Below are 16,417 nucleotides of genomic sequence, written 5' to 3' on the forward strand. Positions count from 1 at the left end.
AATATCATTTCTTGGTTAATTTCTGGGATCTCTTTCAAATTTTATCAATTCATTTCCTGAGAATACTTTTATGGTTGTTCTTTCACATGTATGAAATTTTTTAACTGGTCCTCACTGCGAATAGCTGGAAAATTGCTGATGCGGCGTAGAACAATACTCATTCATTCATTCATTGATTCCTGAGAATGTAGCCAAGAAGTACATCCTGTGTTTTTGTCTTGTAGCTTCTGTACTACCACCACAACCCTGGGATTGTGTACCACTTCACGATACCCAAACACAAGATGGGAGTCAGGATGGCTCAGTCCAGTCATGAGGAAGCAGCTGACACACGCCCTTCTCCCCGTCAAGGACACCATCAGCACCATAGTGGTCGCCAGGGCAACCATGGTCACCGTAATAGAAATGGTCACCATGGCAACAAGCATCATACACATACAACGACTGCAGCTCCAAGTCCGAGTTTGAATCCTGGTGAGCTGAACAGACAACAAGGGGATATGCATGTATCCCAGGAGAGACATCGTAACAGGCACAGACTCGTGTCTCGGCACCAGGATACAGGGGGAGATAGCAGTAGAATACAACATGGCCAGTCTCCACGATATATTCCAGCATATGACCGGAATAAACAGCTCCGACTGAGCAGCAGAAGAAGAATTATTGCCAGAACATACCCAGACAATCAGAGGCAACCTGTCAGATCAGCCTATGCCAATAGACACTCTAACGGACAGTATCAATTGAACTCAAATCAAAACTATGCATCCAGAAGGCAAGACCAGGGTCCAGCCAATCCCACCCAGAGCAGGTCTTCCCCATCTCGCACATCATGGGGAACGTCCACAGACCAGAGAGCCAATCAAAGATCTTATTCAAACAGACCTCAACATGAGAAGACCAATGACAGGAGAGCATACACCTCCTCGGTGAGATCCTCCCAAACACAGAAGTACCCGAGCAACACCTACAGATCCCAGACTGACCCCAGCTACCGGGGCAACCGTCTGGCCAACCCCAACTACCTCAGTTCAGCCGTCAGTAGCAGTCGAAGTTACAACAACATTCAGCAGATTCCCAACGACGGCACCGCGAGTAGGGAGGTGTATGCATGGAAGATTTCTGGGTTCTCTGACTGCTCCAGGACATGCGGAGGAGGTGAGTCTGCAGTCTGATACCTTCAATTCAAAATTCCTTTGTATTATTTTGATATATATTCACCGCCAAAAGAAACACAAACCATAGAAACATATAGAGAAGTATGTTACCACTTACGTTGAGAAGTGTTACCACAGTGTCTTTATTCTTATCACGATTGCTGCATGTGATTTCCAAACTGTTCACGCTAATCCTGCATGAGACAAATGGTGCATCTCGAGTCATGGGTCTATGACGTCTTATGTGATGCGTTCATGAGCGTCGGTTCACATAACATACCAGTATGTTCGTTTGTGCATCGAACCAATCTAATATCTCTTGAATATGAGTATATGGTGTTTGCGTTTCTTTTGTTGGTGTGTATATTTGGACGCCAGGTCAGAGTAGGTTTGGCTGAATGGTTAGGTTGATATACTCCAGTGGCATGGATCATTGCTGTTGGTTTCAGTCTGTACTTGATCATCTGAAGACCGATAGATGTAGCTGGAATATTGCTGACTGGCGTTAACCATCACTCACTCACACTTGGTTTGCACCATGTTCAGAGCATGGTGAATGTTGGTGTGTTGCCATGTGAACATTACTGGAGAAACAGTGAATTGGCCATCTCTGCTCGGATATTTCCATTGCTTTATAACTTTGGACAGAAATTCTGCCTGTTTAAGGCCCATGCTTGGTTCACAGTAGGGATGTACTAATTTCCAATTCTGAAGGTATTCTAAAAACAATGACAATTGTGAATATTCTACCCCAATAAACACAATATGATAAATAGAATATAAAAATAACGAATGTCAATGCCAGAGAGAATAACCAGTTTCAATTATCTTTCGAAACAGATTCCACTGGGTGTAAAAGTCCAAATAGCGGTGAAAATAATATAAATGGATAACTGAAAATCAGTGATGACACCAGGTGTCAAAAAACAATTCTGTTACCGTCACATTTTTGGCACAGACAGTTGTTTATCTATTTTGAAAGAATAACATTGTCTCTTGACGTCAAGTTGGATGACTGCTCTTCACAGGCTAGGTAACCACTGAAGCAGAACACTCCAGCTTTGGATTTGAGACACACTTGTGTCTGAGAATTATGACACAGATCACAGACTCAGAGAAAACTGATGACAATCCTTACATGTTGACATCAGAACATAATGGACTTCTGCTATAACCATTCTTGGGGGAAAAGGAAACGGACAATTTATTCCCTTATATAAACTTTGTAAATAAATGTGTTAAACATAAATCAAAGAGAAAAAAACATTTGTTGACATGTTTAATCCCTCTACTGCAGATGACTTGAATTGTTTGCAATTTAATATCAGCCCTACCCTGAAAGTGAATACTCAGTTAGCATACAATAAATCTCCTCATTGTCACAGCAAGAGCTCTCCTCCATGACCCAGCACGGGGCTTGTTGTGTTCCAACACACAGAGTTAACCCCAGAAGATATCACCGCAATGACGACGTTTTTTCCAGTTACTCAGACTATAGTGAAACTCCCAATATGTTGAGATGCATTTAAATGTGCAATATCAGAGTGTCAATCCTATGTTTTTTTCATAGGTTTACTGTATTTTCTTGAGTATAGTGCGCACCCAAGTATAATGCGCAGATTCAGTATTTTGGTAGAAAAAAAATCAAATATTACGCGCAGAAAAAAATTACACTGTACCCCTTCAATGAATTCTGGTAAACGAATGGGTGATGAAAAACTTGGTCAGTACAAATTTGAAATTTGAGAAAAAATCACCAGACATGTTGATTTACCATTTAAATTGTATTTTTTGTTCTGCTAGGCATTGTTTTACATCCATGGATTAAGATTACCGTGTGTATTTTCTCATAAACTAAGCCGGAAACAGCATACAGCTGTACACACGTTTTCTTGGAACCCACCGGTGAATCGGTCAAGACACACCCAATGATATAACTTTACAGGATTTAATGCAAGGATCGGTAAAAATTGTATCTGAAACTATTTTTTTTTATCAGGAATAATATTCCAATATCTTGTTATTTTAGTTGCAGCTTTTATTAAATTTATTTAAGATAATTATAACTCTAAGCGAAGCAGCTGATCGCTATTGCCGGTTATTATTTTTCACATGGCACCAGTTTGACCAGTCACCTTCGAGGCTCCTGCGCACGTGATCGCGAGAACTACGTGTTGGCTTAGAATTGTAAAAACTATAACAAATATGACTTTTAACGAGTCAAAGTATGGCATTTATGATATATGTATCCATTCTCTGTCAACTTAAGTTCGTTTCAAGGTGTCCAAAGCGGTAATCTGACCATGGTTGCTGTTAATAACGGTGAGTTTTGCGATCTTCCGATTGCTTCACACACAATTTCGCAAAAATTAATTAAAAGAATATTAAAAGGAACTTTTAATAAAATTTATGAAATAAGTTACAAACATAAGTCCAGATACACAAAGAACACTTGTTATAGCCAGACAGTGTAAAATACGGTATATGATATTTAAAACAAAATCCAAGTAATGTGATGATCCTATGTGTGTCAGTGAATGTTGTTTTATATCAGTCAGTATTGTTCCAGCTTTATCACAGCAGCCTTTTAATAATCAAGCCTGTTCTAATGGTTGATAGCCTGAGCAACAATGTATCCTGTCAGGGTACAATGACACAATTAACTAGATCACACATTGTAACCATGAGATCAGTCATACTAAATCAGCTTCGTGGGACTTTCGAATGTCCACAAGGGTGCAGTCTAAAGGTATCTGTGTTTTGGGACCATGGCCAACTTTCACAAAGTGATCTTAGCGCTAAGACTATCATAAGCCTATATTAAAGGGAGTATGGGAGTTATGATCATCTTAGCGCTAAGATCGCTTTATGCAAGTTGGCCATGGAACAGGATTGCCCTTTCAGCTCTGGCAATGAAGGGATCCACTGCATATGAACTAAGATCCAGCTTAAACATGCAAAAGTGAAAGCGTATGGCTATGAGTGTTATTTACACATAAGTAAAATGCATTGTTCAATCTTTGACGTCGCGTCCAAGATTATTGCACTTATATAGCGACGTGCATGTACGTGTGTGTGTACGATTTATAGTGCTAGCTCACTCTGATACCATGCCGCAGTTTAACATGAATACCCCACTCAGACACAGTATACTGACTCCAAGCTGACCACTCCTTGTTTTAGCCCCTTAATGCCGAGTGCCAGACAGGGTAACAACAAGTACCATCTTTTAACGTCTTTTGGTATGACACGGTCGGGGATCGAACCCCGGACCTTCAGCTCTCCGGGCGGATGCTCTACCACTAGACCATGGAGGCGGTTACAAGGTGACAAGGCCTGATTATGATTCACTTGATGGGAAGGGTGCTCAAATCAAATGCTTTGACCAGATGAATGTCTGCCCATATGCCAGTTAACACGTACTCCCACAAGTCCAGCATGTGAATCCCACTTATGCCGTGACACTCAGAGTCACGGTCAGGAATCCCATAACATGTGCTAGCATTAGTTAGATAACTTCTTATCAATGATGTTCGGTTTGTTTGTTTATCAAGAACGTCATGGTTGTACTATGCATAGCACTGAAGTTGTGTTAGTACATAGTGGAACAAAACGATACTGACAAGAACCAGCCCTGATGAAATCAATGTATATGGGTCTGTTCATAAAATTACAATTAGGGCATCTGGGGTATCATTGTTCATTCATGAGTGAGTGAGTGACGAGCAAGGTTTTAGCAATATTCGAGCAATATCAATGAAGGAGACACCAAAAATGGGCTTCACACATTGCACCCATGTGGGAAATCGAACCTGGCCCATTGGCATGATAAGTGAACACTTAACCACTAGGCTACCCATATCATTATGAAGAGAGACCACTTGTGTGATAGGACCCAGTACATTATAGCAGTGCCTCTGGTTTAGTCATCTCTTAGAGCCACTGAGGCCAGCTAGATCTTTGCATGACCTTGACCTTAGAGCCACCAGAGCATCAAGTACACTGGTTGTAAATGAAACCAAGTATGTGTGTATGTTGTAAGCTAGAAGACATCACCTGGTAACTGTGCCCCATCATGGCTGAGTGAGTGCCCAATAGTAGATCATTATACATCAGGGGAGGGTCACTAGGGGTCACAGAGACTCATTGTGGCAGCAGGGGACATGAGACCTCCGCCTCCCAGATGAGACACCTCTATAGAGGATACAATGTCAGGCCCTGAGACCTAGACCATCACTCCTCATTCAGCTGCCACTCTAACACATCACACTCTCTGCACAAGTTGTATGCTTCACCAGTTACACAATTCTACCATCTTTGGATAAACTTACTCTTGACTATTTTAAATGCTTTATCAGATTTCTTTGGCTATTGTTATTAGGTCGTAAATCCAAATTATTTTGTCAAAGCCTTGAGTTTAAAAATGTTAAGTGGACAGGTGAGACTTTTATATCCCAAGTGGACACAATTGGTTTCTTTTTATGTAACAGTACACTTAGTTACAATTGTGTCCAGGTCGGCACATGTGGTGATGCACAAGAAGAGCAAGAAACATGTCTAATTTGAGAGAAATGCTGTTTTCTTGCTTGTCTTTTCAAAGAGTGATCAAATGGTTTGGCATTTTAAGCCACTTTCAGCAATATTCAGTAGCAATATCACAACAGGGGACACCAGAAATCAAACAATAGTTATCATTGTGTATCATTCTAAGAGTACTACCTCTATTTCTTCATTGCCAATATTCTTGCAATTTGTCTATCATCACACTAAAATAAACTTCCTCTTCATTATCAGCTATCACAATCAGTTGTAAGGGAAACCGTATTACGATCCAAATTTATATGCGCATGAGCGGGAAACTGTCATGTGACTTCTTTCCAATAATTACATCAATGGGATTCAGATATATTGGGAAGATGGGAGGGTCTACTGATGTAATAGAGGTAGTATTCTTAGAACTGTAAACATATGATATGTATTGTTTGATAATTCCTTTGAACACCCTACCTCTGTTACATAGAAGTGACCAGAAGATGTCCATATTCTGACGAGTGTTTGTCTCTCAACTTGTCTCCCAATGCTTTGTCGCATGGTAGATTGCCATCATGTCCAGGCAATTAATGTGAAGAGCCGTCTTGATCTGGCCATGTTCATTGGAGTGTAGATCCATCCATGCGAGTGCCCCATCCCACTCCAGATGTGTCCGTGTAGAGGTAATGCTCTGGGTGGGGGATGGGGGAGATTAGCAGGGGGACTCTTGAGTGTCATGACAATCCATCCTCCTTTTCAAGTCAACTAACTGCTCGAGATAGTTGTACTAGGGATCTAGTTCATCGAGTTCATCCATGTCTGAATTGGGAGAAGCAGAAGTTGTCCCTAATGTAGGTGAGGTCTTGTAGAAGTGTTACTGTTCCCAGACATGAGATTACCACCAATGACAATATCTGTAGGGCTGATTGATTGCTTTCATGATCATTACCCAAGACTTCTCGTAGCACTCCTCTGGAGGGCCAAGGCTACGTTCTTGGATCTGGAACCTGGCCCCAATGTATATAAAGACCTGTCCGGGTCAAATCACCAACTTGGTAGGATGAACCAGGAACCCCAGGTAGGTGGTTGGATCGGGAAGATGGTGTTCTGTTTCAACTGATATTTGTCCTGATCAGTAGAGAGGAAGTCGCTGATGTAGTCGTGTAGTCTAAATGAACTAGATGTTCAGTAGGTGACCAAAGCCGATGATTGGTGTTGTTCTCCGATGGAATAGCTATAGTACTACTGATATATCAAATGGTAGAATTTGAATCTCCTACTGTTGATGGCAATCCGTAGGTAGTTTCAGCACTCTGAACGGATCGGGATATGGAGATAGGCATCCTGTAGGTCTATGCTGGTCTCCTGAGAGCGTTTCATAGCTTCATGATTGATTCCATCTGGAACTTGGGTAGATGTACCAGGTAGTTCTTGTTGATGAGCTTTAAGTCAATGATCATACACATCTCTGACATGTTCTTCTTTGGCACAAAGAACACTGGTGAGTAGAATCCTACGCTGGTGTCATGCAGTGTGTGAATCACCCTTTCTCCATTAGAGGCTGTATGTCCATCATTGTTATCCGATGTGTGATGAAAAGAATTCCAGCCAACTCAACGTCTCCTCTGTACGTGTGCGTGTGCATGTGCGTGTGCGTGTGCCTGTACTAGTCCATATTTATGACTGTAAGCCCACCAGTTCTTGTTTTATCCCCTCAATACTAAGCACCAGGCAAGGCAACAACAATTACCATCTTTTGGTATGATGCTGCCAGGGTATAGAACCACTGACCTTCTGCTCTTTGGTCAGATGCTCTATCCACCACCCCATGGAGGCGGTCAACAGATACAGCGATATGTGAAGGAATGTATCACAATTTAATGGACCAATCATGCTGTTCTTGACATGTAGAGATAACAGCCAGATTTAGTTGTCACACACCACCAGTTCAACCTAAGTATTCCTGTCCAGGACAGTTGAGTAAACAAAGCTGAATTCCTGTCAACGTTAACAGCCACATTGGGCTACAGCAGGTATTCCTAGATCTTGGGTTGGGGTGTATGGTGCCTGTATGTAATCCTTATTTATTCTTCATTCATCCAACAGAGAGTCAGTGGGTGTGCAGTGTGCCCGTCTTCGTAATCCTTACCTAATATTCATTCCAATTTCCTCCACTAACTCTAACAAACATAAGCCCTATCTCAAAATACCTTCATGGTTTCAGCACATCCCAAATCTTCCATTTTCTAAGTGTTAACAAAAAAAAAGTTATTGTTGGATGTAGGGAATTATCTCTTTATTGGTGGCCAAATGTTCATGGGGAATAGTCTATATTGGGAGATTCTGTGATTGCATTGTCCAGTCCCTGAGTTTAGAAGTGGTGGTTTCACTGGTCTGTTATGTTTCTAGTTCAGGTGATTAAATTAGAGGAAGTAAATTGGCAGTTTGACCTTTATTGAACGATATATCAGATCATTGATATGTCTGCAGCTTCATTTAAATGTCTTGGACAAATCCCTGGTTTTTGGTTTTGCTAATCTGAGCACAAATTCCGAATCATAAGCATTAAAGAACAAATCAACGAGGGAAGCATACTTGGCCCCATGAGGATGCCTACTTCTTACCTGAATGTCCTATCCCAAAAGTTCACATAGATGTAATTAATTAGAAAGTGTTCTCAGTAAATTCAGGGTACATTTGCTTTCATTTTTGACAAATCGTACTGAATTTTGAAGACATGAGATGTTACGATATCTATTATCACCACGTTTAGTGACAAATGCCTCATGGATCAAGGAATTAAGTTTGTCATGTGGGACCGTTGTGTATGAAGTTGAAAAATCAAAAGTTCTGACAGAGTTAAACTTTGTTCTTTGTGAGCTTGCAACAATTTAAGCATACCCAGTTCTTTTATTAAACAATTAAAAAACTGATGCTTATGTAACATGGTTATGTTATCTGAAGCCTTGTCATTGGGAACAACTACAATCTTTCCATGTAGGTCAGCCAGCCACACATCTGACTGGGACAATAGGTTATTCCAATTCTGTTTTCTCTTTCTCAGCTTGTGCATTCTACCAACATCACACATTGACTTAAGTGAGTGAGTGAGTGAGTATGGTTTTACACTGCTTTTAGCAATATTCCAGCAATATCATGGCAGGGGACACAAGAAATCGGCTTCACACATTTTACCCATGTCAGGAATCGAACCCGGGTCTTCAGCGTGGCGAGCGAATGCTTTAACCACTAGGCTACCCGACCGCCCCTGCTTGTCCTAAGAGGCGTCTCTACTTGTCGTAGAGGCAACTAACAGGATCAGGTGGTCAGGCTTGGTTGATGCATGTCATCATATCCCAAGTGGATCGATGCTCATGATGTCAATCACTGGATTGTCTGGTCCAGACTCGATTATTTACAGACCGCCATCATATAGCTGGAATATTGCTGAATGCAGCGTTAAACAACAAACAAACTATTATTCTACTCAAAGAAGAGTTTCAGCAGTTTCATCTTCTCTCTTGGCCCATTTTGGGGGTATAAGCTTCAACAGCATCCATAATGATTTAAAGTTGTGATCCCAATTGGTGGTAGCAGGCTATTCATGATATATTGGGCCATAGTTGCATATCCTATGAAGGTTGTTATCAACAACAGAGAAGTTGCCTGTGATTGTATGACCAACAGGATGGTGGTATGAGTTCCTGGTTCTCGGGTTCTAGGGTTCTAGAATAGAGAGGTGCAGAATGGGATGTGGTTGAGTGAGGAAGAGGTGGTGGTGGTGGTGATGGTATGAGTTCCTGGTTCTCGGGTTCTAGGGTTCTAGAATAGAGAGGTGCAGGATGGGATGTGGTTGAGTGAGGAAGAGATGTTGGTGGTGGTGGTGGTGAATAGATAGGTGGAGGAAGGGGTGTCCTTAGTAGAAGGATTGTAGTGAGGCTTGGTGGAATAAGATCCAGCAGTAAACTGTGAAGGATGAGCTTCTGTAGTACAGGTTGAGGTGTGGTAGGACAGGATGTGAATATGTCTCATCAGTTGTTGGTCCAGCAGTAAAGCGTGGCATGGAAATATTTGTGTAGAAGACCTTGAATTATTCATTGTTAACTCTTCAGTCATTCTAAATCATTGTGGGAAGTTTGAATAAAGGTGCCCTACAACTTTGAGTCCTCAGGTTGCAAATACTCTTACTTTGAGATGCTTATCGACCACATTATCTTGGAACTGCTCTATCTAAGACACACACACACAGCTACAGCCATCTGATCAGCACGTCAGAGGAAACATGAGGTAATATGTGATTCATGTCACAGTTTAAGCAAACCTATTCACTACAATGTTAAATCTCATTTAGATAACATCTACACACTATATATTGTAATTCTGAAATCTAACCCTTCAACAATTTAGCAGTGATTTCTATCAGCTATTAATCCCCAGTCAACCAGAACATCACCACATGTAACTTTCAAAACTCAATTTTCATTAGGTGATGTACATGCATTTTTAAAGAGGTCTGCATTAACATGATAAATGCCCAGACATACTGGTGCAATACCTGCGCCCTCCATATTGTCCTGTATAACCATCTGAGGGTCGAATTTCATGCATTTTGCCAGCAGGTTCGGAGAGTGATGCTCACATAATCTGATAAATATGACAGCGACAGTGTGAGACAGAGCCTTGACATAGTCAAAGTTGACACTCAGTTAATCCGGGGCCCACCTCCCCGATATTTAAACCTTTCCTAATCCCCAGTGTCAGGGGGGTGATGATGGTTAATTCCCTGCTTACACTGGCAGGCAGACCTACAGGTCAATCTGCAGAGGAAGCAGCCCAGGACCCAATGATAACAGGAATACCTCTCATACCTTATGCTGTTAGGTTGGGATGATGTAGTGTACAAATCAAAAATAAAAACTTAAAAAGTAATGAGAATGTTGTTTGTTTTTTTTGGGTTTTTTTTGGTTTATTGCCACACTCAGCAATATTCCAGCTACATGATGGCAGTCTATAAATAATCGGACCAGACAATCCGGTGATTGATATCATGAGCATCGATACACACAATTGGGATACCATGACATGCATCAATCAGGTCAGCAAGCCTGACCACCCAATCCCATTAGTCGCCTCTTATGACAAGCATAGTCACCTGTTACAGCAAGCATGTTAATTTTGTATGTGTGTCAGTCCTCAACACTAGGACAAGATAGCATCAATTGATGAGATCTCAAGACATATATGTTCTTTTTGAAAATGTTGCAGGTCATCAGTTAATATCTCTTTCAAACTGACCCCTGGGTGTTTTGGGGCAGAATATGTCTCTAGTATGCCAGTGCTTGTTGTAGGAGTCAATGAGGATTGGGTGGTTTCAATGTGTGCCCTGGATTATGTAAATCAACTACTTTTGGAACAACACTCATGTTGATCTACCTGGTCCAATTTCCATCATTTACAAACCACATGGCTATAGTTGGAATATTGCAGACTGTGGCGTGATACAACAATCACTCACTCACTGAATATGTTTAGAAATGATCCGTGCTATATGTGCAGTGATTTATGATTGTGTGGTTTGTTTTCCCCCAGGTGTCCAGGAAACTGAGATTGTGTGTGTGAAGAGGAGTTCAGGATTTGTTGTGACTGAGGAGAATTGTGACCCCAAAGGCATTCCCCAGAGACAGAGAGTCACCTGCAACAACCACCCATGTCCACCAGGGTGAGTCACTCACAACCATTTTGATTAGAGTTAATTAGATACACATCAATTTGATTTTGTGCTCTACGTGAGTTAGATACAGCCATTTAGACCTTGTCCTCTGTGAGAGTTAGATACAGCCATTTTGACCTTGTTCTATGTGTGCGTTAGATACAGCCATTTTGTCCTTGTCCTCGGTGTGAGTTAGATACAGCCATTTTGTCCTTGTCCTCGGTGTGAGTTAGATACAGCCATTTTGTCCTTGTCCTCGATGTGAGTTAGATACAGCCATTTTGACCTCGTCCTCGGTGAGAGTTAGATACAGCCATTTTGACCTTGTCCTCTGTGTGAGTTAGATACAGCCATTTTGTCCTTGTCCTCTTTGTGAGTTAGATACAGCCATTTTGTCCTTGTCCTCTGTGAGAGGTAGATACAGCCATTTTGACCTTGTCCTCAGTGTGAGTTAGATACACCCATTTTGACCTCATCCTCTGTGAGAGTTAGATACAGCCATTTTGACCTTGTCCTCTGTTTGAGTTAGATACAGCCATTTTGACCTTGTCCTCTGTTTGAGTTAGATACAGCCATTTTGACCTTGTTCTATGTGTGCGTTAGATACAGCCATTTTGACCTTGTCCTTGGTGTGAGTTAGATACAGCCATTTTGTCCTTGTCCTTGGTGTGAGTTAGATACAGCCATTTTGTCCTTGTCCTTGGTGTGAGTTAGATACAGCCATTTTGACCTTGTGTTCTGTGAGAGTTAGATACAGCCATTTTGACCTTGTTCTATGTGTGCGTTAGATACAGCCATTTTGTCCTTGTCCTTGGTGTGAGTTAGATACAGCCATTTTGACCTTGTGTTCTGTGAGAGTTAGATACAGCCATTTTGACCTTGTCCTTTGTTTGAGTTAGATACAGCCATTTTGACCTCATCCTCGGTGAGAGTTAGATACAGCCATTTTGACCTTGTCCTCTGTGTGAGTTAGATACAGCCATTTTGTCCTTGTCCTCTGTGAGAGTTAGATACAGCCATTTTGTCCTTGTCCTCTGTGAGAGTTAGATACAGCCATTTTGACCTTGTCCTCTTAGTGAGTTAGATACAGCCATTTTGACCTTGTTCTATGTGTGAGTTAGATACAGCCATTTTGACCTTGTCCTCGGTGTGAGTTAGATACAGCCATTTTGACCTTGTCCTCGGTGTGAGTTAGATACAGCCATTTTGACCTTGTCCTCTGTGTGAGTTAGATACAGCCATTTTGTCCTTGACCTCTGTGAGAGTTAGATACAGCCATTTTGACCTTGTCCTCTGTGAGAGTTAGATGCAGCCATTTTGACCTTGTCCTCTGTGTGAGTTAGATGCAGCCCCATTCTTGCAGATTCCTTGCTTTACGACATGTAAAAAGTTTGTGATGAATCCAGCACTGTATTTACAATACAAAATGCAAAACTTAATTAAATCTATGGTTTGATTTATTTCATGTTTCGTCAAATATCACAAACATAGTTTAATAATGAAGAACATGAGAAATGAAGAATTTCTTGAAAATAAACATTTCAAATCACAGTGTTTCTCCAGTAGCAAAGAAGAATTATTACTATTGACTGGCATGAGTAACAAAACAAGTCGTGACATCACATCCTACAGCATGTTGTTCATATTGCAGCTGGGAGCCTGCAGAGTGGACAGAGTGCAGCTCAACCTGTGGAAAGGGGATTCAAACTCGGACTGTAGAGTGCAACAGGAGGATCTCACCGACCTTCACCATGAGCGTGTCGGCCAACCTGTGTCTCACCGTGCCGAGACCGGCTGTATCTCGCATGTGTGAAAATACACCCTGTGCCGAGTGGAAGATTGGGAAATGGGAAAAGGTAGGTGATTAGAGACCTTGGACACTTGGTTATACCAGATTCAGAGGTGATTAGAGACCTTGGACACTTGGTTATACCAGATTCAGAGGTGTATAGAGACCTTGGACACATGGAAATGTCAGATATTGAACAGTTAAAAAGCAAAAGTTGTACAAATAAGCTTTGTTTTACATAAGAAAATATGTCAGACAAGTTGACACTATCACAGCTATGAATACAGTGATAATGTACTGTGTGTATTGCCTGTTATTGCCCAGATTAGTCGTTAATGTCTTCAACCCGTGTCATTCATTAAGCTGACATGCACTGATATGACTAAAAAACTGTTCAAAGCACGTCATAGTGTTGGACATTTATCATGCTGTCAACCACGTTCTGTTCTGGTATGACTAGTTTAATTACATGCCACGTTTCTATATAAGTGCAATAATCTTAAAAGTGATGTTAAACCCCATTTCACCCCGCCTTACTTAAAAGCCATCCTGACCGAGCAGTGATATGGCTGCTTGTGACATGTGACAGCACAGATTCACTCGCTTTTAAAAAACACCTCACGAAAACAAATTGTCTCTTCCTGTATGATGAATGTAAAGAATCCCTCATCAACTTGCTCCAGGACTTTTACATTAGTTCATTCAGGAGAAACAATCTGTTACAACCTCCTGTGTTAATGTCAGTGTACCACCAAGCTATCGGACTTGACACTGGTATAGGATCAGCACAACACTGACATGACGTTAGTATAAGCTGTGTACAAGTGTGACATGACATGGACTAGACATGAGCAGCATACACACATGTATCAGTGCCACACAGTCCTGACATAGGACACATTCCAGGTGTAGATTTAACAAGAAGTTCTTATGTTCCCAGCTTGGCTTGCTCCTTTCAAAAGTTACTGGTCTTTCTACAAACTACCTAGCCCAAAACAAAATGTTGGAGGCCACGACTGTGTTACACAGGAGAGTCTGAAAATTTTAGAACTCTTCACCCCTAAAACATCGTTTCCTGCACTCTGAGATTAAATAATGGCTTCCATTTGCCTAATTTTGTGGTGATTTTATGAGCAAATAAAGATGTTGTTATTGTACAGAACATAACAAAATGGTCACCGGTTGGGTCATTCTACCAGGTTGATCTTTAAGCCATCCATTCACACAGCCTCATCCCCCTTAAATATTATTGCATCGAAATTACATGATTCATGAGCATTGTCCAATTATAAAAATTAAAGATACACAGAGAAGGGGAAAATTTTGACTAGCCAGACGGGCCATCTACTTTATGCTTCAGCAAGCATTTAGTAATTTTAACTGGCCACGGGCCAATGGGCCAGCAGTTAAATCAACCCCTGCATTCCACCAGACTGTTGTAAAAAGGACTCTTACTGTCAGTACGCCTACATTCTACAGTGGCTTCACTTCAACTCTCTGAGCAAAGTCTCATCAGGACACACAGTGGGAGTTCAAGGAAACTTCAGATTGTTGACGCTTTGGGCTACCTTCTTCCCACTACTGGCACAAATAATGATTTGATATTATTACTGTTGAAACTGACACCCAAACAATTGCCAACTACGATATTTGCCACCTAGGACATCGGAATCTGTTGCTAGCAACCTATGTGTTTTTAGTGGTCCTTTCATTTTTCGCAACTATTTTGCCCTTTATATATTACGCCAAATTTTAATCTAGACTGGTTATTCGCTTGCTTTGACAATTTATACTTAACGACTTCAGAATCTGGTACTAGGAATTTATGTGTTGTACAACATCAGAACCTGGTGCTTGGAACCCATGTGTAAGACAGCATCAGAACATGTATCCTGGAACCCTGTGTTAAACAACATCAGAACATGTTGCCTGGAACCCTGTGTTAAACAACATCAGAACCTGTTGCCTGGAACTCTGTGTTAAACAACATCAGAACCTGTTGCTACCAACCCCTGTGTTAAACAACATCAGAACATGTTGCCTGGAACCCTGTGCTAAACAACATCAGAACCTGTTGCCTGGAACTCTGTGTTAAACAACATCAGAACCTATTGCCTGCAACTCTGTGTTAAACAACATCAGAACATGTTGCCTGAAACCCTGTGTTAAACAACATCAGAACCTGTTCCCTGGGACCCTGTGTTAAACAACATCAGAACCTGTTCCCTGGGACCCTGTGTTAAACAACATCAGAACCTGTTGCCTAGAACCCTGTGTTAAACAACATCGGAACATGTTGCCTGGAACCCTGTGTTAAACAACATCAGAACCTGTTGCTTGGAACCCTGTGTTAAACAACATCAGAACCTGTTGCTACCAACCCCTGTGTTAAACAACATCAGAACCAGTTCCCTGGGACCCTGTGTTAAACAACATCAGAACCTGTTGCCTAGAACCCTGTGTTAAACAACATCGGAACATGTTGCCTGGAACCCTGTGTTAAACAACATCAGAACATGTTGCCTGGAACCCTGTGTTAAACAACATCAGAACCTGTTGCTTGGAACCCTGTGTTAAACAACATCAGAACCTGTTGCTACCAACCCCTGTGTTAAACAACATCGGAACCTGTTGCCTGGAACCCTGTGTTAAACAACATCAGAACCTGTTGCCTGGAACCCTGTGTTAAACAACATCAGAACCTGTTGCCTGGAACCCTGTGTTAACAACATCAGAACATGTCTGTAGCAACTCATATGTTAAACAACTCATTTCCAACATATTCTCATCGATAACCCATATTGTGGAATAACTACTTCTGTGTATGGGAGCACAGTTAAGGTACCAGTAACAAGGCATACATCTTAGCAGCACATACCACTCTGGTTTTATTCAGAATCTCTTTTTATGCTGACATATCAAAAACTATTTGCCATGAAAAGGTTTTACTACAATTTACAAAACTGAAATTTACTCCTTCATTTCAAGACTGTGGTGTTTACAGATTTAAAAAACATATGAACCTGGCCAAGCATTAAACATCCATCCCAAAAAGGTATTTGAAGATAAAAACCAGTTATTCATGTTTCTATTTCAGACTAATACATGAATTAGTCCTGACACTGAGGGTTTTATTGCCTCCACTGGGAAAAGTCCCTGTAATCTCACAATAACATTGCATCATGATGACGTGCAACATTTCATTCAATTTTCATCAAATCCTACTTAATA

The 16,417-nt window shown here is 41.2% G+C and overlaps 1 protein-coding gene across 4 annotated transcripts in view; it reads left to right on the top strand.

Annotated features, from left to right (window-relative positions):
* LOC139471471 (ADAMTS-like protein 4) overlaps positions 1 to 16,417 on the top strand; it is a 257,840-nt gene that overhangs the window by 222,473 nt on the left and 18,950 nt on the right. For all 4 annotated transcript variants that reach the window (XM_071253835.1, XM_071253838.1, XM_071253842.1 and 1 more), the window contains 3 exons: positions 225 to 1,158; positions 11,277 to 11,406; positions 13,049 to 13,253. In XM_071253835.1, the coding sequence (XP_071109936.1) occupies positions 225 to 1,158; positions 11,277 to 11,406; positions 13,049 to 13,253 (1,269 nt within the window). The remainder of the gene's footprint in view (positions 1 to 224; positions 1,159 to 11,276; positions 11,407 to 13,048; positions 13,254 to 16,417) is intronic.

This window comes from Haliotis cracherodii, unplaced genomic scaffold, assembly GCF_022045235.1.
Source record: "Haliotis cracherodii isolate W230 unplaced genomic scaffold, xgHalCrac1.p SCAF_1, whole genome shotgun sequence".
Taxonomy (NCBI): Eukaryota; Metazoa; Mollusca; class Gastropoda; order Lepetellida; family Haliotidae; genus Haliotis; species Haliotis cracherodii.